This window comes from Mandrillus leucophaeus, unplaced genomic scaffold (genome assembly GCF_000951045.1).
Source record: "Mandrillus leucophaeus isolate KB7577 unplaced genomic scaffold, Mleu.le_1.0 Scaffold773, whole genome shotgun sequence".
Lineage (NCBI taxonomy): Eukaryota > Metazoa > Chordata > Mammalia > Primates > Cercopithecidae > Mandrillus > Mandrillus leucophaeus.
This window is the reverse complement of record NW_012108397.1, coordinates 410,434-436,382: the sequence shown is the minus strand read 5'-3', so window position 1 is coordinate 436,382 and position 25,949 is coordinate 410,434. Positions and strand designations below refer to the sequence as shown.

Sequence of the window (25,949 nt, the reverse complement as noted above, 5' to 3'; positions counted from 1 at the left end):
CCAGTTTGTTTATTTTTTTATCTGTTGATGAGCCTTTGGGTCGATTCCAGTTTTTGGCTATTACAAATAAGCTGCTAAAACCATGTAGGTACAAGTCTTCATATGGATGTGTATTTCCTAGGTGAGTAAACACTCAGGAGTGGAGCAGCTGGGTCTGATCTTACCCTATTTTAAAATCTTCCATTTCCCCATGGTACTTACAATCCCCTAAAACAGCATACGATTTCCTTTTTGCTATATTGTTTGTTTGCTTTCTCCTTTCCCTCTCTGGCAGATGGTATTTTTGCAAAGTTGAACACAAACGTATCTCCCATGCCACATGCCTTTTATAGTGTGGGGTCTGGCTGGCCTGTCACCAATGGAAAGTGGCGGAAGTGATGCTAAGTGACTCCTGAGACTAGGTCATAAGAAGCCTGGCAGCTTGCACTTGGTTTCCTGGAGCCCTCTCTGTGGGAGCCCTGAGCTTCCATGTAGAAAGTCTGACTACTATGCTGAAGGGGCTGCAAACGGGCACGTGGTTGCCAGACCCAGCTGAGCCCAGCCGTCCTGCCATGGCACCAGATATGTGAGTGAAGCCATCTTGGGTCGTCCAGAGGAATAGCATGGAAGGGCCCCCACTGACACCATAGAGAACCTAAGAATCGCCTAGCTGAGCCCTGCAAAATCCCTGATTCACAAGATCATGAAATGCAAGAAAAACGGTGGTTGCTTCATGCCACTAAGATTTACAGGCAGTTTGTTACGCAGCAGTAGTGACTGGTGCGCCCTTCTAGAATGTAATCTCCACAAGAAAGGATCTTTGTCAATTCTGCCCACAGATATACCCCAAGTGCCCAGAACAATGCCTGGCAAACAATAGGACTTCAACAAGTATTTGTTGAATGAGTGGGATTCTAGTAATATTTTAGTAACATTAAAATGATGTCTACTTATGGAAAACTAGCACTGGTGCAGCAGTGAAGGATCTGTGTCAGACACAGAGCTTCAAATCCAAATGCTGAGACTTGCATGCTGTATGATCTTGGAGCCTCAGTTTCCCCAATTGTAAAGGCAGGGTGACCCCATCTATGTCATGGGCTGTTCTGGGGATAATGTGAAGAGAAGGCTTATGGCATGCTCAGGATAGGGCTGGCTCTGGGAGGTGCTCCATACATTTTGCTAAATCTGAGTGAAACCGCAGTCCCTGTTCCCCACACGTCCTCTCCTGTGTTGGATTCAGTACCCCAAAGCCCTGCTACCTCCTTTGCTGACTGACCATGAGCAGGGCTGCTCTACAAAAAGAGCTCACAGGAGACGAATCATTTGAGGTCAGGAGTTCGAGACCAGTCTGGTCAACATGGTAAAACCCCATCTCTACTAAAAATACAAAAATTAGCCGGGCGTGGTGGCAGGTGCCTGTAATCCCAGCTACTCGGGAGGCTGAGGCAGGAGAATCGCGGGAACTTGGGAGGCAGAGGTTGCAGTGAGCTGAGACTGTGCCACTGCACTCCAGCCTGGGCGACAAGAGTGAGACTCCATCTCAAAAAAAAAAAGTTCCCTGTCTGAGGTCAGGAGCACATTCCCCTGGGAGCCAAGCAGGGGTGAGGTGGATCAGGGTCAAGGCCTGTGTCAGACTTGACCCTGTGTCCACAGCCACCTTGGACCTGTGCTCAATTGAGCCAAGCTCAGACACTGCAGAGCAAGAGTGCCCTGCACTGCCTCTGAGGCCACCTCTGAAGATGGACCCTCCCCTGCTCACACCAAAGTTCTTCTTCTGGGATGGAGGCCAGCGTGGCTTTCATTTTCTTGCCACGTTTTCAAGGTCGTGTCCTGACTCTGTCATGGCCAGGTAGGCACGAAGACCTGCACAGTGATGGAGGCCATGCTCCAAGCAAAACTTAATGGCGTTTTGGGCAAGGCCTTCTGAAAGGCATTTGGAGAGCGTGGCTTGACGAACACCGAGTCCTGTCCTCATTCTGCGGAATCCATCTCTGACCTTTCCTGGCAAGGGGCAGGGGAGGGGTGGAGTAATTAAAAGCTGAGGATCAGAGCGTGCAGCCTCTGCCCCTACCGTAAACACAGCCTCTGGCATTTCCGGGGGCTGGAGCGTGCTCAATGCACTGCAGGGGGAAGGAGGATGAGACCGGGAGGAGGCAGGAAGAAAAACTTCTGTCTGGTGTGGCCAAGACAGCAAACTTGCAGCCTTTCTTCCCTGGGACCATTTCCAGAGCAAAGGCTGAAAATGCATTCAAACTCCTGGTACCGAATGGCGTGAACCTGGGAGGTGGAGCTTGCAGTGAGCCAAGATCGAGCCACTGCACTCCAGCCTGGGCAACAGAGTGAGACTCCGTCTAAAAAAAAAAAAAAAAAAAAAAAAACAACTCCTGGTGTCTCCAGGGAAGGGGCCTCTAAAAGACACCTACTTCCAGATCCTCTCCTCTATCTCCTCGCTTCCCTATTTCCCCCCTTTTCCTCTTTTCTGCTGTGATCACCCCTGAGAACCTCAGAATCAAAGAAGTACCTGCTAAATATCTATGAAGAATATCGGTTTGGAAAACAGACTCACTAGGGATCAAGCTTTGGCTCCAAAACCTACTAGCTAGAAGGCCGTAGAAGAATTTCTTTTCTTTTCTTTTCTTTTCTTTTTGAGACAGAGTCTTGCTTTGTCGTCTAGGCTGGAGTGCCGTGGCGCAATCTTGGCCCACCACAACCTCTGCCTCCCGGATTCAAGCAATTCTCCTGCCTCAGCCTCCTGAGTAGCTGGGATTACAGGCATGTGCCACCACGCTTGGCTAATTTTTGTATTTTTAGTAGAGACAGGGTTTTACCACATTGGTCAGGGTGGTCTCAAACTCCTGACCTCGTGATCCGCCCACCCTGGCCTCTCAAAGTTTAGGGTGTGAGTCACTACATCCTGCCGGAAGAATTTCTTAACCTCTCTCATCCCCATTTTATAGATGGGGAAACTGAGGGTAACAAACACTACCCATCGAACAAGGGCTGTTGGGAGGATTGATGACTCACACAGGCAAACGAATGAAGAGAGTGCCTGGCAAATTCCGAGTGCTAAATACATGCTAGCCGAAATGATTATCACCCCAAAGCGATGCAGTATGTGTTCACACCTCAGTCTTCCCAACTACAAAATGGGCTTAACCTCCCCTCCCCAGAACACGGAAGAGTTGAGCTCTGGTAAATGTTTCCAAAACAAGCATCAGATGGGCGTGGGTGAGTGCTAGAGGGTGTCTGTGCATTTGCAAACAGACCAGCCTTTCCGTTGTTCTCAGGATAACTGGGAGATGTCCATAATTAGAACCTTAAGACATCACGGAATCTACTAAGAAGCTGATCCAAGTGTTGAAGCAGACACCGGAAAGGGCACATGTTAAGGAGGCTGTGTGGGGGACAGGGACGCCTGTGGGAAGGCGCTGTCCTGGCTGCCTGCCAACTCCCAGAGGGTCATGGACTTAGTGCTAAAAACCCCAGATGAGGACCAGGACACCAGTTCCTCGGGTGCAAAAAAGCCTACTGCATAAAAAGCAAAGGGGACAAAGTTTGTTGCAATATGTAGATTGTCAGTCACCAGAACCCCAGACTCCAGGGCGGGTTCTGGAAATGATTCTATTTAAAAGGATCTCTGTGTTGGACTGTGAGTCACGGGGCTGCCGAGGAGCCCGGCCTTGCAGAGCTCCGCCCACGTGATACAGGGCTTGGTCAGGTGGCTTGCTTTGGCCAATGAGATATCAGCAAGCATGACAAGCGATGGCTTTAAGGCACTTGTGCAAGGATCTTAATGGGGAAACTGGGTATACAGCAATGCTCTGTACTATCTTTGCAACTTTTCTGTAAACCTCAAACTACTCTCAAATTAAATGATGATGATTATTAATTATTTTTAAAAAGTACTTGTGGGCTGGGCGCGGTGGCTCATGCCTATAATCCCAGCACTTTGGGAGGCCAAGGCGGGTGGATCACTTGAAGTCAGGAGTTCAAGACAAGCCTGGCCAACATGGTGAAACCCTGTCTCTACTAAAAATGCAAAAATCAGCTGGGCATGGTGGCGGGCGCCTGTAATCCCAGCTACTCAGGAGGCTGAGGCAGGAGAATCGCTTGAACCCAGGAGGTAGAGGTTGCAGTGAGCCAAGATCATGTCACTGCACTCTAGCCTAGGCGACAGAGTGAGACTCTGTCCCCCCACGAAAAATAAAATAAAATAAAAAGTACTTGTGCATTAGGGCATGGGCTTTTTTAAGGAATCCAGCTGCCCTCTGAAGCAGCCAGGGTTAGGGTGCTGAAAGCAAGTCCAGTGACAGCTATAACAGAACAACAGAGCCTGGGCACTTCTTCCAACTGACCATCAATTATTATCAACTGGATCAAAATGTGGAGTCTAAGTAGCCTTTAAGGGGGATCTCTTAACAATATTTAAAAGCAGCCGGTAGTATGTTAGGAAGACATTCTGTCTGTAGAGTTAAATTTTTTGGAAGCTTCCACCGAGTTCCGAGATTTACCAGTGAAGAGTCTTCTACGTCAGGGCTGTGGGAGCGAGGGGCTGGCTCAGGGTGGGCCCCATGCAGCAGCCCCGAAAGCCACCAGGCTAAAGAAACAGCAGTAGCTTCAAGCATATGAATCACTGAAGAGGAACATACACATTCAATGCCGGGTGATAAACTGCACAGAAGATGAACACGTCTTTGATGGAAGGAATGAGACTAAGAATGGAGTGCGGATGTGGGAAGGGACACAGGAAACATCAAGTAGCTTTTCAAACCCACACAGTGCTGTGGTGACAAGGATGTGTGTCTAAGAAAGCAAGTGGGCATGGCCGCCCCAGCATGGATGACACATCGTTCTATTCAACAGCCTCTCAGGCCACCTACTACCCCACTGTCTGCAGGCCTGGTGACATCTGCAAAGGCAGCCAGGGCATGGCTGCACCTGCTGGGAACTTTAGTCCCCCAGCCCCACCGACCCTGCTGGGCTTAAGACAGTCTCTGCAGCCTAGAACTCCTTGAAGCAGGAATGCCTATGGGATAGACTTTCATCTATGGGCCTGGTTGGCCACTTGGAAAAATAGGATTCAAGTAACATACACTGAGTGTGTCGTAGGTTTCAGGCATGTCTCTAGACTCTTGAGCAGGTCCTGGAATGCTCTGAACCACAGGCATTGGCATAGGCTCGGGTGTAGGGAAGTTTGCAGGGAACATTTGGTGAATGAGCAAATTAAATAATAAAGTTGTATTTCTTCCAGGAGCTCAGTGTAAGGCAGGTGACTCACTCTGTGGCAGGGAAAAGGCTCCCACAGACCTTAGTCCTTCCAGAAAGGAGAGGAAACTCCGTATCCTTTCTTCTCCTCCACACTCAGTCAGTGTCAGCCAACTCCACCCGCCCTGTGCTGGCTGCTGTGTGCCCTGCGGGGGTCTCTAAAGGAAACAGATGACCCTCACATGTCCTAAGCCCTGAGGCAGGGCAGCGTTTAGGGCTGCCAAGTCCAGGGAAAGAGAGGGCCTGGTTCGTTTTCTATTCTTGCTGTAACAACGTGACACAACGCAGTGGCTTCACACGGGGTCCCCAAGCCCCATGCCATGGACTGGTACTGGTCCCTGGCCTCTTAGGAAGCAGGTTGCACAGCAGGAGGTGAGGAGCGAGTGAAGTTTCATCTGTATTTACAGCTGCTCCCCATCGCTCACATTACTGCCTGAGCTCCACCTCCTGTCTGATCAGCAGCGATGGCATCAGATTCTCATAGGAGCGTGAACCCTCTTGTGAACCCTGCATGTGAAGGATCTAGGGTGTGAGCTCCTTATGAGAATCTAATGCCTGATGATCTGTCACTGTCTCCCATCATCCCTAGATGGGACCACCTAGTTGCAGGAAAACAAGCTCAGGGCTTCCACTGATTTTACATTAGGGTGAATTGTATAATCATTTCATTATATATTACAATGTAATAATAATAGAAATAAAGTGCACAAGAAATGTAATGCATGTGACGCACTGGAATCATCCCCAAACCATCCCCCAACCCCGGGAACCTGGTCCGTGGAAAAACTGTCTTCCATGAAACCCATCCCTGGTGCCCAAGAGGTTGGGGACTGCTAGCCTAACATAACACAAATTAATTAATACAAATGAATTTTCTTATAGTAGTTCTGGAGGTCACAGGTCTAAAATGGGTGTCACTGGGCTAAAACCCTGCTGTTGGCAGGGCTGCCTTTCTTCTGGAGGCTCTAGGAAAAGTCTGTTTCCTTGCCTTTCCCAGCTTCTAGAGTTCTCCTGCACTCCTTGGCTTGCAGCCCCTTCCTACCTCTTAAAAGCTAGCAACAATGTGTCAAAGCCCCACATTAAATCCCTCTGGCCTCTGCTCCTTGGGTCACATCTCCTCTGACTCTCTCTTCTGCCTCCCCGTCTACTTTCAAGGGCCCTTGTGATCCACTGGGCCCACCAGAGACTCATCCCAGGGACATCTGATTGGCAACCTTCGTTCCCCTTTGCTGTGTGACCTAACTCATTCACAAGTCCCAGGAATTAGGCTGGGAACATCTTTGGGAGAGGGGGACATCATTATTCTGCCAACGACAGGCCCTGAGCCCATTGGGCAGGGAAGCTGGTCCAGAAAGCTGCCTAGAGGATGCGGAGCCTGAACCTGGACCAGGCGGAAGAGTGACCATCTGGAGGCTGGGGGAGAATAAAATACAAATGCAGAGACCTTGAGGGGACAGAAGGGAGGTGATACCATCAGCACATCCAGGAGCCACACAGATGTAACCACACCACCGTGCGCCAGAAAGACAGTGACCAGGCTGCAAAGAGAGGGAGAGGGAGGGAAATGAAAATGGGGACATCCTAAAACACCACACTTCACATAGTGACTCCTGCTGAAAAGCTCCAAGGTCCCCGAGCTTCTGGTGTGATCGTCGAGTTCACTGTGACCATCGCCCACCATCTGCCTGAAGCAAAGCCTCAACATCAGGTGTCTCTTCCCACCTCCATGTACAGACTAGTCTTCCAGGCTTTGTTCAAGTCATTTTCCCCCAGTAATACATATGCGGGAGCCGGGTGCAGTGGCTTATGCCTGCAATCCCAGCACTTTGGGAGGCTGGGTCGGGTGATCATCTGAGGTCAGGGGTTCGAGACCAGCCTGGCCAACATGGTGAAACCCAGTCTCTACTAAAAATACAAAATTAGCTGGGTGTAGTGGCGCATGCCTGTAGCCCCAGCTACTCGGGGGGCTGAGACAGGAGAATTGCTTGAACCCAGGAGATGGAGGTTGCAGTGAGCCAAGATGGCACCACTATTCTCCAGCCTGGGTGAGACAGAGCAAGACTCCATCTCAAAAGAAAAAAAAAAAAAAGGGTAAAATACCCATTTCGAAGCGCAAATTAGACCAGAGGATTTTAACGTAGCAGAGTACAAAGGATTAGGTTTCAGATACGCACTGCAACGAACCTTCAAGAAACTACCACTGAGTTTTAGCATGGTATCAAAGAACACTCACAATTATCTAACAAGGCAATTAATATGATCCTTTCTCTTCCAACTGTTAATACAAAACTGTGTACGCCAGATTTTCAACCAAAACAACCATCCCACTAGACAGACGGGGCAGAGATGAGAACTCAGCACTCTGCTATGAAGCCAGACACCAGTGAGTTTTACAAAAATGTTTAAAAAACAGTGCTGCTCTTCTCATTCAAATCTGTTTGGGAAAGTACAGCTACTTCTCATTAAAAGATAACTGTATTGGTGGGGCAAGGTATCTCACGCCGGTAATCCCAGCACTTTGGGAGGCTGAGGCGGACAGATTGCTTAAGATCAAGAGTTTTAGACCAACTTGGGCAACACGGTGAAATCCTGTCTCTGCTAAAAATACAAAAATTAGCCGGGCGTGGTGGCAGGTGCCTGTAGTCCCAGCTACTTGGGAGGCTGAGGCACGAGAATCACTTGAACCAGAAGGCGGAAGTTGCAGTGAGCCAAGATCATACCCCTGCACTCCAGCCTGGGTGACAGAGTGAGACTATCTAAAAAAAAGAAAAGAAAAGAAAAGAAAAAGATACTGTACTTATATTAACATATAATGAATTTATTATGATGATTTTAAAATAAATTACTGAAGATTTACATCCTTTTTCTAGTTTTAATTTTGAAAACATTAATACTGTTTGAAAACATTAATTTTGTTCATTAAAAATGAACAAAAGCTCTTTGGGGGTCTTCAGTTCTGTAAAGGTGTAAAGTGGTCCTCAGACCAAAAAGCTTAAGAAATGCGTCTTATGAAAATAAACAGATTTACACACACGGATCTTTATGACAGTGTTCTATAACGGGAAAAACACAAACAAAAAGACAGAGAGAGAAAAAAAGTAGAAACAACTTAAATGTCTAATAATAGGGAAACGGCTAAATAAATTATGGTATCTCCATTTGCTAGAACATTATGTAGTCATTAAAAATTATGTTTTCAAAGAGTATTTATTGTTGTGGGAACACGCTCAAAACACTTGACATGCTGTTAAGAGATTTAAAAAGGAATGAAGCAAATTTTCACCATCGTTTCTGTGCTGCCTTGATTCGCGGGGAAATCATGAAATTGAGGAGGCCTGGGGAAATCAACAGACACCCCAAAGGGGGTCCCCCAGGCTACACGCTTACCACATGAGCCAGGCAGGGCTCATGCAGTTTATACATAAGATGATACCATTGATGAGGTGGGCTTGGTGGCTCATGCCTGTAATCTCAGCACTTTGGAAAGCCGACTCGGGCAGATCATTTGAGCCCAGGAGTTTGAGACCAGACTGAGCAACATGGCAAGACTCCATCTCTACCAAAAAATACAAAAATTAGCCAGGCATGGTGGTGTGTGCCTGTAGTTCCAGCTACTCTGGAGGTTCATTTGAGCCCAGGAGGCAGAGGTTGCAGTGAGCTGAGATTGCTCCAGTGCACTTCAAGCCTGGATGACAGAGTGAGACCCTGTCTCAAAAAAAAAAAAAAAATTCTCTCTCTCTCTCTCTTAAACAATCATTCAGGTTTCTGCCTTTAAGCTCATGAGGAGACCAAAATTCAAAACCAAACTTTCCCACACTCATTTCCAAAGAAACAAAGGAATCTTCTAAGCCCCCGTTTTTCCCAAACACGATTCTTTTCATTGCTTTTGTGTTGTAACCACAGACTGATGTTTTGGGTGCCTGCTTGAATTTCTATTCCTCTCACATGCTAGAAATTTCGGGTCTCATTCAAACACAAGACGGCGGGGGAGTTAGTTGGAGAGGGAATCTGCCAGGGGGTAAGTCTTTGGGGGCTTTGCTTTTTCCCACGTTAGGGACACTGGATGTTAACAAGTGTCGCCCAACATCTGCTGCTTGCTCGGCTTGCGCGTTTATTCCCCCTCTCCTCATTATAGGCATATAAATCCCTTTCCATGCCCTGGACTCCTTCTGCCCACATCTGTCTGCAATTTACTCACCATGTGCTGTGGCTGGTGAAGCATCTTATTTCTGACTTTGTAGAATTCCAGGCAGGATGCTCGTGGCGGCTGAAGGTGCCCATCTCACTGCCTTTCAGGAATGCTGCTACCTTGAGCTTGGATGGGCTCCGGGGAGTCTCAGGTCTGGACCACCCCTCATGAGAATCAGACAAACAACATCTCCAAGCAGATCTCAGTATCGGCACCAATGGTACTACACACCAGGCCATGCACTTTCTACCTCAATCTTCACAACAACCCTATGAAGTAGCTACTGTTTATCAGTCCCAATTATAAGAAACACAGGCATTCTTACTATTACTCTCAGCAAAGGAATAACGGGGCAGGGAGGTTAAAGAATGCATCCAAGCTCTAGAACCAGAAATACCATTTGACCCAGGAATCCCATTACTGGGTATATACCCAAAGGATTATAAATCATTCTACTATAAAGACACATGTACACGTATGTTTATTGCAGCACTATTTACAATAGCAAAGACTTGGAACCAGCCCAAATGCCCATCAATGACAGACTGGATAAAGAAAATGTGGTACATATACATCATGGAATACTATGCAACCATAAAGAAAGAATGAGTTCGCGTCTTTTGCAGGGACATGGATAAAGCTAGAAACCATCATTCTCAGCAAACTATCACAGGAACAGAAAACCAAACACCGCATGTTCTCACTCGTAAGTGGGAGTTGAACAATGAGAACACATGGACACAGGGAGGGGAACTTCGCACACTGGGGCCTGTTGGGTGGTGGGTGCAAGGGGAGGGAGAGCTTTAGGACAAATACCTAATGCATGCAGGGCTTAAAACCTAGATGACGAGTTGATAGGTGCAGCAAACCACCATGGCACATGTATACTTATGTAACAAACCTGCACGTTCTGCACATTTATCTCAGAACTTACAGTAAAATAAAAAAGTAAAAACAAAGGAATGCATTCAAGCTCACATAGCTAATAAGTGGTAGAGGTGGGATTCAAGCCCAGATCTGACTTGAGTCCGCTGTCACCACCACTGAACTAAGAATGGCTTCTGTCTCTCGCATCCGAGCCAACTTCCTTCCCCGTAACACACCCAGAGGGAAGATGAGGCGTGTCTGTGCAGCGGGAAGAAGTCTCTGCTTCTGCTGCTAATTAGCTCTGTCACCTTGGTCAAGTTATTTACTTTCCCTGAACCTCATTCAGGCGTCTCCACCTGAGAAATGGGGTTTCCAGCTCCTGGCAGGATTGAGGTGAATGGTAAGTCATGTGCTTAGAACGGTGTTGGCACCCAGTAGGTGCTCAATAAAGCTTCCTTTTCATGAATACTGACAAGTCCTTGTTGCTTATATTAATATTCCTACAAAGGGGTAGATCTCTGCATCCCTGGGCAAGGCCAAAGATCTCTGGTGGGGGATAAGAAATCTTACAGCACAGAGTTAGGAAAGATTGCCTGTACAGCTCCGTGCCTTGTGGGCTAAAGAGAGAAGGAGGTACATTATCATAACGGCGGGAACTATTTATCACCTTTCCAGGCATTACCTCCTTTCATTCTCACAACCTCCTGGCAAAGCCACCGTTAATGTCCCATCACTCAGATCAGGAAACTGAGGTTTGGAAAGGCTAGGTTGTACATCCCAGTAGCTGGGGATGGTGGTGTAAGTGAGCCTTTGCTTAGCTCCCGGCCCATCCCTCTAGGCCCAGGAACCGCTAAGGGAGGTTTTTCTCCCCCTTGCAGGTCCAGAAGAGCACACAGGGGTGAAAATCCTGTCCCTGGTCAAAGACGTGGAGGTCAGCGTCCCTGTCCCTGGGACACAGAGTGGGAAAGGTGACTGAGCAGCATCTGGCTGCTTTCTGAGCCACCCTGTACTCTCCACTACATGAGAAAGCTTCACAAGACCAAACGACAATAGCTTGCACAGCCTGGGCCCAGCAGCACTTGCTTGTGGGAGATTCCCGAGACGTGGGTCTCCATCCTGATGAAGGAGAATGGATATTACAGGATCCTGGGAAACTGGGCATGGAGGATGGCTCACACAGATCTGCCTAGATTGCCGGGTGGCTGCATAGAGGCGAAGCGTGCCTGCTTGGCAAAATGACTTCCCAGGCATGCCATGTCAGCTGGGCCACAATGTTCCCCAAAATCCACTGCAGCTTCAAAAGACCACCCAAAATGCTGCCACCATGGCGCCACCAGAAACAAGACCCCAGAAGAAGAGGGTCATCTAGCTGCCTCGAAGAGCAACATGTACTGCTGAAAAGAACATTTGTCAAGAGTGCTGTGACACTCTGGATAGAAGCTCACCCTCAACTGAGGACTTCCCAGGCTTTCCGGGGGATGGTCAGCTGGGCACTGGACAGATAGCCTTCTTGGCCTGCTGCCCACATCACACCTTTTGTCAGCGAACTGGCTCTGACTGAGCCAATTAACGGTTCAGCAAAATCCATTCTCCCTTTTACCCTGTTAGAGTCCTAGCTGGGACAAGGCCACATAGCTAGAAACTACATTTCCCAGAATCCTCTGCATCAAGGAATGGTCACATGACCAAGCTCTCACAAAGGCAAATCTCTGGCCCTGGATTCTGGCTCTTTCCCTGAGGTCTCTCATAGACCGAGGGGAAAACATACACCCAACCAGACTCAAATGCTCACTGCGGGGTGGTTAAGGAAGAAACAGATTCTTTAAGCCTCTGTGTTTTGGGGTCTCTTTGTTACAGCAGCACGGTATTAACCTAATTAATAAACCTGCTTTAGCTTCAGAAACAACATTTTTAAAGAGGACTCATTGTTCTAGTGAATGATAAGTGGAAAGCAGGTTGCAAAGCTTTGTCTTTTCTAGAAGAAGCAAAGACACTGAGGGGGCTTAAGAGAATCAGTGCAGACCCCTAAGGCTATGTTTTCCCCAGATGTTTCATGCCTGAGTTCTCCAAGCACTGTGGAGTCCATTGACAGGTTACATGATGGCTTCCAACCTTTCTCAAATAACCTGCTGAGACCCTTCTTCCAGCCCCACAGAATGTGGGCAGGTGCCTCCCGGGAGAGAGTGATGTGGGTCCCTCCAGGGAAACCAGGCTGAGCATGTGGACACTGGTTTCCTCATCTTCTAAATTAATTTCTGGCTGAAGACACACCAGCCACATGGTAGTTATGGGTCTGTGGTCCTTGTCTTCAAGAGACCCCTTGGACACTACACCATGTCATCTTCCAACTCCTTCCCCTGAGCCCAGGAGAGCCCATCATGGTGAGCAAGAGGGACGCATGGGACACAGACATGTCCTCCAGCAGAGAAACCAGTGTAGCTGCACTGTGCTCTGAGTGGAGGCACCGAAGGACCCCAAGGGTGCCGGGTAAGAGAGACTCGGCTGCTGGGCCAGCGTCCTGGTCCAGCCAAGATGCCCACCCACTAATCACACCCCAGAGGGAGGCACCTCACATCCAGCCATATGGGCAATGTGTGATGGTCACACTGGAGGAAGGAATGGCATCTGCACCCACCCCACAAGATGCAGAATTCCACTTGAAGAAGGGACAGGGCAGCCGTGGCTGGAGGTGGGTGCTGGGAGACCCCTGTGTCCATCTGCGTGCGTCACTTCCGCTGCATGGGGAGGACCCCAGATCCCTGGGGCCTGAGCCCCCAGCAAAGGAACCGCCGCTCACTCATCACTCACCCTGCAAGGCTTCTTTGGCTCTGGCTAGCTCCTGCTCCTTCTGGGCCAGCTGGACCCTGAGCTCGGTGGCCGAGAGGACCTCGGAGGACTTGCCGCCCTGTGACTCCTCCAGGTCCTTTGCCAACATCTCCTTCATCTGCCGGAGAAGGTGAACTTCCTCCTGGAGCCGCGACACTTCCTCCCGCAGGAGCACTAGGGGAGAAGCGCACAGGGTTAGAGGACAGGAACGTCGGCTGCCGCTCACTCGCGTTTTCTGGGGATAGTTTGAGGTTGCTTTGGCTTTTCTGTTTGCTCTGCATTCAGGGCCTTTCCTACATATGTGAAGGGAGGAGAACCCCTTGAAACCACTGCCTTATTCCAAGGAGCCCCAGCGCCAATTTTAGGCCCCACCCACAGTCTGCAGAGCGCACCTAGTGAGATCCCCCACCCGCCACCACGACTCCCGGGGAATCCACTGCCACTGTCCTGCACTGAGAATGTCCACTCCAGTGGCCGACGGTCTTAGGAGTTAGCATCATAACCACGAGCCAACAGTATGCTGAGTTGAGTTTCATAAGCATTATCTCATTTAAGTCACCAAAACCTTCAGATGCTAGGAACCATCATAATCCCATTTTACAAATTAGGACCTCGAGGCCCAGAGAGATTAAGTAACTCCAAGTGGTCATAAAGTTAGTGCGTAGCAGAGCTGGGATTTGAACCAAGGCCTGGCTGACTCCACAGCCCGGACTCCCAGTCTCATGCTTGGGAAACAGCCATAGAAAGGCATATTCAACACATTTTGCAAAACACATAACCTTGAGGAGCTCAGCACTGTGTACAAACAGAACTTACGCATTTGCACCTGACTGTCCTGCAGGAAAATAGGGTCTAATGAGCAGTGACAAGATGACACCGTGGACAGAGGTTTCTGCAGCACTTAAATCCAACCCTACGTACAGTGAGGCCCCAGGAATGGGGCCAAGGAGAACACTCAGGCCCTGGGTGCTGGAAGGGACCCAGAAGGTATGCCATCCTCTCAGAGTGAGAGCCATGTCAACGCAGGTGTTGTCAGCTTCTCAGTTCTGTGGGCAGATACACACACCCACACCCAGGTCAGCTCACCTGGGCAACGGTGAAAACAGAACTGCTAAGGGGTGCTAGAGGCAATCAGGCTGTGCACAGGTGCCAGGCTACATATACCTCTGCATAACTCTTAGGAGAGCGCATTAAGAGAAGGAGCAAACCTCACTTAGGAGACGGTGGAAGGACACGCTGAAATATTCATTAAGCAGGTCCCCTTGAGAATGAACAGATGAAGGTGCCACACTCACCAGCCTCGTGCTGGCCACTGGGCCACCCCCACCCTCCGCACACTGCCTTCCCCTTCCTTCCCTCATTTTACATCACAGAGGGACATGGGGAGGGGACAAGGGCAGCCCTGGCTGGGACCAGGCCTCTGCCTACATCCTCTCTCTCTTCCCACCTACAGCCACACTCGTCCCCCTCTCTACAATATGCCACGCTCTTTCCAGCATAGCGCCTTTGTCTCTGCAGTGCCCTCCACCTGAACATCCTTTCCTGGTTCTTCCTGTGGCTGCCTCCTCATTGTGACACAAGCATCCACTCCACATCACCTGCGTGGAAGGGCCTTCTCTCACCACCCTGTGTGATACTCTATTTATCTGTCTCCTTCCCAAACTCAATGTGGGCTCCAGAGGCGGGTGGGGGTGCAGGGCTGTCTGTGTCCATCACCGCTATGGTGGAAGCTCAGCACATTCTGCCCCGCCGCCCTGCACCCTGCCACCCTGTGCCCCGGCCTCCTTCCTCCTCGCTCTTTCCCCGCAGTAGCCGTCAGCGCCTGTCATGCCCTGTGGATCTGTTTATCCACAGGTTGGCTGTAAGACCCAGGAGGGCGGGAACTTGAGTCTGTGTTGTCCATGGCCGCATCCTCGTGCCTAGAACAGCACCTGGCACCTGGCCGCCCTCGAGAATGAACAGACGAAGGCGCCGCACTCACCAGCCTTGCACTGGCCACCCGGCCGTCCCACCCTCTGCACGGACTCCTCTCCTCCCCACACTGCCTTCCCCTTCCCTCCATTCCACATCACAGAGGGACCAGGGGAGGGGCCAAGGGCAGCCCTGGCTGGACTGGACATGTGCAGGTAGAGCCAGGAGCGTCCCTGCTGTTAAAAGGGGATGTGTACTCCCTGGAGGTCCGGTGCACAGTCCTCTCCCACGAGGGTCATGGAAGGGGCATGGCTGGGGGCACAGCTTTGGAGTCACCAGGTCTCCAGCCAGGCACGTGGTGGCTGATGAGCAAGTCCCTCCCTGCTGACCCTCGGACACTGCATCTGTTAAACAGGTCTAACCCTCATTGGCTGTGAGGCTCCTCGGAGGCATTGGAAGTGCCCCTCCTCATAAAGGAAATGCTCCATGTACACAGGAAGTGTTCCATGTATACAGGAAGTGCCCTGGGTACACAGGAAGTGCTCCATGTACATAAGAAGTGCTCCATGTACACAGGAAGTACCCCATGTACATATGCTAGAAGTGCTCCGTGAATGCCATGTACAGAGAGGGTGCAATAATGGTAATGCACTGCCTTCTCCTAGATGCCCTACCCTCGCCATCAGTGCCTGCTGGCAATCTCTAAGGCACTACAACCCTCTGGACTCCCTAGGCATCCACTGGCCTCGAGGCTGAGTGGGCAGAGCCAGGTCCAGGGGAGGGGGCAGGCAGAGGGGGAGCAGGGCTGAGCCCTGAGGATGGAGCACCTCTCTCCCACAGGCTGCCTTGGGAAAAGGTGGTAGCAACTCCAGCCCCTATTTCCTCGTCCATCTCACATCACTTCCTGAGGCCACGATGGGCCCCGCCACCCCTCTAAGGAGAGGAGGCCTCCCAGGGTACCTCCTTGCCCTCCCAGCTCCTCCTAACCTGAGTCCTTCCTCCCCACAGAAGCCCGAGGGCGCCTCTGAGGTGCAAGGCACATCTCACTTGGCCCCGACAGCCTCCCCGCCCCGCTCGGCATATTAGCTGCCTCTTCGGCCCTGTCTGAGGCCTCCTTCAGGCTGCCGGCTTCTCTCAGTTCTGGAAGGCGCTAGACTCGCTGCACCTCGGGGCCTCCGCAGAGCTGTGTCCTGCCTGGGAGCTCCTCTCCCCTCTTCACAGTTTCCTTCCCGTCACTCTGTCTCAGCCTCACTGTCACAGCCTCAAGAGACCTAAAATGGCTCCGCTCCTGTCCAGTGTCAACAGCACAGCAGGCAACCCGGACAAAACCCCGTAGTGACTTGGAGGCTCACTCACTCCCCAGCTGCGTGCTCGGTGGACACAGGATCCGAGAACAGGGCCCGATCGCATATCCTGCCCTGTCTCCTTCACTATCGGGTCTCGAGTGCTGGAAACAGTGTCTGTGCGACACATCAGGGGCACTCGGTGATGTCTGTCGAACGCCTCCATCCACCTAACATGGAGAGGTCCCTGCCCATACCACGCATGGCTCTGGGCATGGGGGCACTGGGGTGAAAGCCCCAGGCAGGCCCCACTCTCAGGTTAGTGCTCCTGGATCCCACCATCAAAGGACCCCCAACCTCATGTGCCACGGAGGCAGCCCAGGAACTGTCCAAGTCTCTTAGCAAAACTCCTAAGTAGGAGGTTTGCTTTTGGGGCCACACCCCTGCCCTCTTTCTGGGTAAACATTTGGGGCCCACCTACACTTCAGGCCAGGAAACAGAAGGGAAGACTCCTGGCCTCAAGAAGCCTCCAGCAAATAGACGCACATACAAAGAAATAGAGACGGAAGGGGCCACACGTACTCGGAGCACTCAGACACCCTTGAGAAGTTGGTGGCATTCCAGATGGACCCTAGAGGATGCGACTGGGGAAGGAGGAAGTGGTGTGAGCAAAGGCAGCTGCAAAGCTGGAGGGTCTTGAGTGACCAGAAAATGGGTGCCAGGTGAGGAAGAACGGGAGGAAGGCTGGAGAGGTCAGATTATGAAAGGCTCAGCCCCAACCACCCCTCAGCGCTCCTGCCTCAGCTCACTATCTCTAGCAGTCGCCAAGACTGGAATTTTCTCCTCTTGATCAATACTCTACAATCTTCCATCCTGCCAGGGACCCTGTACCCTACTCGACTGTCACTAAGAGTCTATTTCACAATAAGGTGTGACTGACTGCTAACAGTATGTCTGTTGTCACACAGGTAGAAGAGGCAGGTTTGTTTTGGCTTAATTTTTTGTTTTATTGAGATGGAGTTTCACTCCTGTTGCCCAGGCTGGAGTGCAGCAGTGCGATCTCGGCTCACTACAACCTCTGCCTACCGGGTTCAAGTGATTCTCCTGCCTCAGCCTCCCGAGTAGCTGGGATTACAGGCTACAGGCCCACCACCGTGCCCGGGTAATTTTTTGTATTTTTAGTAGAGACGGGGTTTTACCATGTTGGCCAGGCTGGTCTCGAACTCCTGACCTCAGGTGATCCACCTGCTTTGGCCTCCCAAAGTGCTGGGATTACAGGTGTGAGCCACCGTGCTGGGTCTTTTTTTTTTTTTTTTCAGTGACTTCTGGGTCTCCTCCAACCACCCGAGGAAGCCGCCAAGATTGTTTACTGTTGTCCAGGAAGAAGGCAAAGGATTCCAAGACATTTGGCTTCAAACCTAGGCCTGGCCAGGGCCTCGTCTTGACTTTGTACAAGCCTCATGTCACTTCTCTGGGTCTCAGCTGTCATGTATGCTGCACAGATGCCACCCACTTAGGGTTGCCAGAGTAAGCAAAACAAAACAAAGTAATGCCAAACAAACACCCCTAGACGCACAGTTAGATTTGAATTTCAGATAAACAACAAATCATTTTCAGTGTATGTCCCAACTACTGCATGGAACATCCCTATATGAAACATTGATTCATCACGTATCTGAAATTTAAATTTAACTGGGCGTCTTGTGTTTTATTGCAGCAGTGCTACTCCCATCTCGTGGGGATTTTGACACCATGAAATGGGACAACCAGGGGAACGGGCTTTGCCTGAGCACTGCACAGGAGGGAGGCGGGGCAGGCACAGGAAGGGCATCTACCAGGGTCTTCTCTGCACCCTGCACTCAGATGAGAGCAGAGAGTGAGATGGAGCTGGGTGCCATGTGCCTTTCTCTTTGGCTAACAGTGGCAAAGGCAGATTTTTTTCCCGCGCGCTTCTTAACAGGTGTATCTGACGCCTAAGCCCCACCCCTCCAGTCAGGCTGTGAATAAGCTGATGGGAGCCTCGAGGGCGGGTCACCAGGTGCGGCACCTGCAGGAGCCAAGTCTTAGGAGACCAGGCTGGAAAAACAACTCCACGGAAAGAGAGAGGCTTATCGGAGCTTGCTAACTGCACCTGCCCCAGCTGGGTGTGGAGGCCCAGGTCTCGCATCCCTCAGACTCTTCCAGGAGTGGAGACGGCCCTGGGACTGCAATCTCAGCCTAAGCGCCAAGAGCACAGCCTCTCAATTTACCAGTTCTGGGGCCACCACGAGGCATTCTCCTCCCTGGGCCTCGGTGGCCTCACCTGTAAAACAGGGGAGATGGGAATAAATAAGACACGTGTAAAGTGCTTACATGTGCCTGGCACACTGAGCACTGTGTCCACAACGCATCTTCCCCTCTGCAGACGGGACCAACCACATTTCTGAAGAAACAATAAAGAAGCTGCCATTGGAAGACTTGCGTTTCTTCCTCAGAGGAACTATTACGTTGCTGTGTGACCTTGGGCCAGTCACTGTCTCTCACAGGCTGGAGTGCAGTGGTGCGATCTCAGCTTGTTGCAAGCTCCGCCTCTCAGGTTCACGCCATTCTCCTGCCTCAGCCTCCCGAGTAGCTGGGACTACAGGCGCCCGCCACCATGCCTGGCTAATTTTTTGTATTTTTAGTAGAGACGGGGTTTCACCGTGTTAGCCAGGATGGTCTCAAGCTCCTGACCTCGTGATCCGCCTGCCTTGTCCTCCCAAAGTGCTGGGATGACAGGTGTGAGCCACCGTGCCTGGCCACAGGTGACTATCTTACGTACAAATTAATTAAAATGAAAAACTCAGTTTCTCTAGCCACATTTCAAGTGCACCCACGTGGCTGGGAGCTAAGGTAAGGGACAGTGCAGATCCAGACCGCTGCCATGACTGCACGGAGCTCTCCTATTGGCGCTGGGCTAGAGGGTGTGAGATGAAGATGGTATTTGTTAAGCATCTGGAGCAGCTCGGGCTGGTGACCCAATGACAGGAGAAAGCCATTTGCCAAAGGCAAGACAGCTACTGAGGAAGGAGTCATCCTTTCTGGAGAAAACTTTCCTGGCCTTTGCCCAAGGACAAAAACCCCCAAAGATTGATTGGGTACCTTTCTGCTGACGCTGGGGAACCGCAGTGCCCTCAGGCCCCTGAGTAGAGGGGCCCAAAACCCATAGACTTAGCAGAATTCTCTTGGCCATAGTAGCAGGAAGTAAACATTGTCTGGGAAACGGTAGCCCTCCTGCCCCAGGGAGCCAACTGTTACCAATGGTGCTACCCTCGGGGGGAACGAGGATACCAGCAGGCAGGCCATGCCGCAGGTCCCCGGGGCCTCCTCCCCAAGGGAAACGGGGTGTGGGGTACCCACTCAGAGGAAAGGTCCATACCAGGTGGCAAAGGGAGCTGGGGCAGACCCTTGCCCTTCTGCAGCCCATCTCCTTTAGTCTGCAAAAGCAATGAGTCCCACTTTTTAAAAATGCTGTTTTCCAGCTTCCCTTTCAGCTAGGGTTGTCCATGTGACACACTTCTGGCCAGTGAGGTGCAGAAAAAAAGTCCCTTAAGAGGACCGACCCTTACAAAAATAGGGCTTTACCTCTTTCTCCACCTTTCTCCACCTTCTCCACTTCTGGAAAGTGGACTGAATGGCTAGAGCTACAGCAGCCACCTAAAACAGAAGGCAACCTCTCGGACGGCTAAGACTCTGGGTGAATTGTAGGTTTGTAAACTCAGCCTCCCCAAGCCAAAGGTCTAAGTAACAATAATATTTGAGTATTATTTATTATAATAACAATTACATCTTTCTTAACACTTCTTGAGCACATACTATATGCCCTAAGCTTTGCTGTATTTTACCTGCTTAACTAGTTTAATTCTCACAGTAACTCCATGAAGCAGATCCTACTATCATCATCCACAGTTTCTAGATGGGGAAGTTGAGGCACAGAGGAGTTAAATGGCTTGGCCAAGGTCACACAGGGTGAAGAGCAGAGCCAGGGTTTGGACACAGATGGTCTGGTTCCAGCACTTCCAGCCTCAACTGCCACGCTATCACCTTCCAAAAGGAGAGGAGCAAGGTCTGTGGGTGACACAAGGGCTTCCTGAGCCAGTAGGGCCCAGGCGGCAACCAGGCTTGGCGGATGCCAGTGAAGGCAGGCATGCCCCTCAGCAGGGTATGAGTGAGTCAGCCACTCAGTGCATGGCGGTCCTGGCCCTCCACTAGGGACACTCCCCGCACAGACCCTGGAGAAGGGTATGGCCATGGAGCCAGCCTGTCCATTCCACGAGGGCAGGGACTGTTCTGCCCACACTCGACACCCAACACCGTGCTCCATGCCGTGTTCTTGGGAGGCACGCAGTGCAGTGCTGAGGCGGGCACACAGGTTTGGGGTCAGCTCGCTGGGGCTCAGTCTTGGCTCCCCCACTTCCCAGCTATTTGACCTGTGGACAAGCAACCTGATGTCTTATCTGAAAATGGAGCCAAGGCCAGTCTCTCAGGCCTGTGGTAAACATTAAACAAAGCAATCATCTCAGTGGAAACTCTCCGGAAGGTTCTACATGAGGGTCAAATGTAGCTCATCACGATCGTGTCGGAAAAGGGTAAACCTCCTTGATGTTCCGGAAGAAGACTTTGGCCTCACTAACTGCAGAACCCTGACCTTCGGGTTTCCCCAGCCCAGGAAGGGGGGATGAAACAGCAGAGATGAATGTGCTGGAGGCTGAGTCATCAAGTCTAGAGAATGAGGGAGGCAGAGAGCTTGGGGGGCTCTGAGTGGAGTCCAGGCTTGGAGGGACCGTCCCCAGCTGACCATCAGGGGTGGACGCCCTGATCAACAGCCATGCAAATTCACTGAACACAAACTGTACACTTAAGAGCCAAGCATTTTACTGTATGTGAATTATACCCCAAGAAAAAAAATCTAAATTTAGCAGTAGCATATTTCAGATTTTCCATTAAAAACTCATTTTTGTAGCCCTCCCCACAAAATAAATCCAGATACACAACCAACCAACCCCCTATTCTCCAGCAGGCCCCCGTGAAAGCGGTATCCTGGTCTAAACCCCATCCATCTTGGTGGATTTGTGAACAACGAGGGGTCTGTGTGTCCAGGAAACACCAGGGTGTTTGCTTGAGCCACACACACACCCACACACACACACACACACACACACACACACACTCTGTGGGAAAGAAATTGGATGCCTAGAGAATGGTCCCACACCCACCACAGCCAAATGGAGGTCACTTCCAAGTGACAAGCGCTCTGTATTGACCTGCCACTGTCTCCATGAAGCCTTGCAGAGACCATGGCTGCTGCCACCCCTGAGTAGGTGGATGCCAGGTGCTGGATGACAGCCCCCATCTCATGACCCCATGCAGGGCTGCGGTGGTCCCCACCTGAGGCCCACAGCCATTGGCAGGCCACGGGATCAATCCCAGGTCTGCTGGGCTCTGTGCCGCCCTGCCATGCACTGGTCCAGCAGCACCTAGTAGGTTGTGAGTGCCCCCTTGGCCACCACTCTTGCTATTATTGAGTTGGGGCCAAATCAGGTCCAAATGTGATTTTAGTACACTGGGATGATGCCTGTCCTAAAAATAAGGAATCATATTGCCCTTGGAGGGTTAGTTTTAAGACAGAGACATGAATGGGCATGGTGACTCATGACTTAATCCTAGCACTTTGGGAAGCCGAGGGGGATGGATCGCCTGAGGTCATGAGTTCGAGGCCAGCCTGGTCAACATAGCCAAACCCCGTTTCTACCAAAAATACAAAAAATTAGCCGGGCGTGGTGGCAGCCACCTGTAATCCCAGCTACTTGGAAGGCTGAGGCAGGAAAATTGCTTGAACCTGGGAAGTGGCAGTTGCAGTGAGCCGAGATTGTGCCATTGTGATCCAGCCTGGGAGAAAGAGACTTTGTCTAAAATAAATAAATAAATGAATGGATGAATGAATGAATGAATGAATAAGTAAATAAACAAAAATTAAAAAAAAAAGAGACACAGTGACTCTCATGGGCAAAGTCATCTTAAGAGACAGGGACTCCCAGGCCCCCAAGGCTAAGCAGTGACGGGACGAATGTATTAATGCATCCAACAAAGCAGGTACCCAGCAGAGGAGGGGAGTCCTGAAAGGAAGAATCAGAGACGAGGAGGCCGGCAGAGCTCACCGCCCAGGGCAGAGCAGGCGGGGGTCTTCGCCAGGGGACTAGGGACCTCCTCTGTTCTGCAGTTCTGCGGGCGTAGCACGTGGCAGGAAAGAAACGCATCTTTGCTCTGAGCTTGAATGTGCTTGTCGCCTTTGCCCAGGTGATCAGAGTCACGCTTTCTGAGCCCTTCACATGTGTTGAGATTGATGGAAATCTTCATGTACATGAATTCTCAGTCCCCTTAAGGACCCTAGGGGACGTCCCCATTTTACAAAAGAAACTGAGTCACAGAGAGAACATGCAGTTAAACATAGGAAGTTTGCTGTTCCTTGTAACCACTGATCTATTCCCCTTCTCCTGTGGGTACGGCTGCCAGACTCAAGACACCGTGCAGGTGGACAAAAGCCGTGTGCACCTTTCCTTTCTGGGCCTGCAGCTGGGCAGATAGCCCTGAAACCTTCCCTGGAGAGTTACCCCCATTTGCATCCTTTCCCTGGATGGGGAGGCCTGAGGTCACAGAACCTCAGCCTCTTTGCTCAGCTGGCCCAGCGTCTGAGTGGGTTTGGGAGTCCTGGATTAGCCCAGCCCAGGGCCGGTGCAGCAGCCACACCGGCTCTCTATTGCAGACTCCTCCAAAGCCTCCTCCAAGCTCTGTATATGACCAGAGCTGCCATAAGGAAACTCAGCTCGCAGCGTCCTAAGGTTTGTCTGTGGAGTGAGAAGTCTGGTGGCTGTAGGCTGGAAAATGCCAGCCCCAGGAACACGCTTCTGTTGGTCACCCTGAGCCTTCCAGGGCGAGGTGAGCCTAGCCTTGGCATCACTCCTTCCATGGGGCTGACCCTCTCAGGCCCACCCTGGCCTCCCCTCTCCTGCCTGGTCCCTGCATGGGGAGCTGGAAGCGGCGCCATCTTCTTGAACCACCTCTGTCCCCATTTGCCAGATGGACCCTCCCATCCGTCCCTCAGTCCCCAGTCCCTGGTGGCAGGCAGGTAAAAGTGGGAGCCATGCAGGGCTGCGGTGGTCCCCACCTGAAGCTTACAGACATTGGCAGGACACGGGATCAAGCCCAGGTCTGCTGGGCTCTGTGGCAGCCCTGCCACAGCTTGGTGGAGATCTCCATGTCCTCCGGGCCTGTGTCATATGATCCTGACACTCAGCAGGGGGTGACGGGAAGCAGTCCAGCCATCCCCAAATAGGAGAAGACTCTCAAATAACACCCACCTACTCCCCCACAGGGTTTCTTCCAAGGCGCTCCCCCGCCCGGAGAGCCGCTTGGTAACTCTTACTACAGGTGGGTGTGGAGGGTGCAGGGACTCAGGTAATACAGCCTTTGTCCTTTTCTCATATTGCACAGTAATTGTTTTTTCCGTTAGGTGGTGTTGAAACCGTCTTCCCTGCAGAGGCTCTTCCGGTGAAGCCGCTGGCCCGTAAACACACCTTTAGCCAGACCCTCCTCGGGGGCCCCGAGTGCCACGCGAATCCTCTTCTACCATCTTGCTGCTCAGAGTTCCCATGGGGGGCCGGGCCCACCCAGCTCCACACCCCAGAAACCCGGTCCTCTCCTGCCTGCCTTCATCCACCCCTCACCAAACACAGGCTGGACAGCCACCATGTCGCTGCCCTGGAAGGGTGATAGTCACAGGCTCCGAAGCAGAGATGTCCTGGGGAAGTCAAGGAATCACAGACCTCCAGCCCCACTCAACCTGAGGATTGGCACTGCAGGATGCAGCCCCCCGGGGTCTGCCGGAAGTCTGGGTTAACACCTTCATGGCAGAGACTGCAAAAATCACTTGGCAGGTGCTTCTGGCACCCGGAGGAATGTAAATCTCCAAAAACACCATCTGGGTTGCGGTGGGAGAGGCAGGCACCTGCCTGCCACCAGGGTGGCTGGGTCCCCGACTGGTGGTGGCAGGAAGGACGACTCAATCCCAAAGCCCATGGCCAGGCCTCCTTGGTGACTGTGAAGAGTCTGCTCCTCCCTACTTGGGAATTTGCTTGGGCAGGAGGGATGGGGAAGTGCTGGCCTCTGCTCACGGCCTGGCCAGCTGCCTCCCCCAGCCCTCAATAAGTACATTTTCTTTCTTTGTTTTTTAAGTTAGTATTTATTAACCGCTGTTTTAATAAAGGATTTTTTTCCCTTTAATCCCAATTCAGTTGCTTAATGTAAAACCACAGACAAGTTACTTATTATTATTATTATTTTTTTAGTCAGACTCTCACTCTGTTGCCCAGGCTGGAGTGCAGTGGCATGATCTTGGCTCACTGCAACCTCCACCTCCTGGGTTCAAGCAATTCTCCTGACTCAGCCTCCCGAGTAGCTGGGATTACAGGCATGCGCTACAACGCCCTGCTAATGTTTGTATTTTTTGCAGAAACAGCATTTCGCTATGTTGGCCAGGCTGGTTTCAAACTCATGGCCTCAAGTGATCTGCTCGCCTTGGCCTCCCAAAGTGCTGGGATTATAGGCATGAGCCACCGTGCCTGGCCTAATGAGCACATTTTCCACTGAGGATTAGAAGCTGCAAGTTGTAGCCAGTTCATCACAAGTCAGGTGGGCTGACTTGGGACGGGGCTTCCTGGGCCATCCTGTTGGTACAAGGAAGACTCCTAGCACAGCCATCAAGCTGAGCCTCCATGCTACCGCTTCCTCTGAGAGGCCACCTCATCCAGCCTTTTCTTTCCAAATTTCTCTATTATCCCCTCCTGGACTGGGCAGCAGACGTTTCTGTCTGGCTGACATTTTATGACTCTTCTTTTCAGCATGGCACCTCCATTTCCCTTTGGGGAGACCCCACTGTCAACACCTGTGGTTCAGGGATGAAAATATGACCCAGTCTGGCTAATGAGATCACTGAATCAGCCTGACCACTGTGACTGGCTCAGGAGAAGGCATATGACCCAAGTCAGTCCAATCAGAGGTAAATCTCTCGACCAGGATCCAGACTCTCTCTTTACCAATGGGCTCAGGCTGTGACTATGGAGCCTGGAGTTGCTGGCAGCTGTCTTGACACTGGGAGGGGAGAAGTCAATGAGACTAGGACAGGATTCAGATAATACCCGAATACCTGAGTCCTGGATCACACCACACCTGCAGCCAGCACCTATCCCTGACCTTTTCAGTTACATAAGCCAGTTATTCCCTTTTTCATTTAAGCCAGTTTGAGTTGCACTTTTTAATCCCTTGTACTTGAAAAAGAATCCTGATACACTGTTTTTGTCAGAGACAGTTTTCTGGGCACCTAGCGTCCTTACAAATTTGAAGGCTACCTTATTCTTTCTTCAGAAACTAGATGAGCAAAAATGGACAAGGGAACTTAGTTCTTCCAAGCAGTGAGCACTTATCACTGTTTAGAATTCAATTCTAGCTTCTCTTTGATCCCAGTGACCAGTCCTGGATTGAAACACTGCATGGCACAAACCTTCCAAGTTCTGCCTCAAAGCCATTTCCAGGCTTTTCCTGCCCATATCAGTCTT

The 25,949-nt window shown here is 51.1% G+C and overlaps 1 protein-coding gene across 2 annotated transcripts in view; it reads right to left on the bottom strand.

Annotated features, from left to right (window-relative positions):
- The window catches only part of KAZN (kazrin, periplakin interacting protein), a 199,700-nt gene that overhangs the window by 154,605 nt on the left and 19,146 nt on the right, over positions 1-25,949 (bottom strand). For both annotated transcript variants that reach the window (XM_011966784.1, XM_011966785.1), the window contains exon 2: positions 13,109-13,300. In XM_011966784.1, coding sequence (XP_011822174.1) covers positions 13,109-13,244 — 136 coding nt within the window. In that variant the 5' untranslated portion in view covers positions 13,245-13,300. The remainder of the gene's footprint in view (positions 1-13,108; positions 13,301-25,949) is intronic.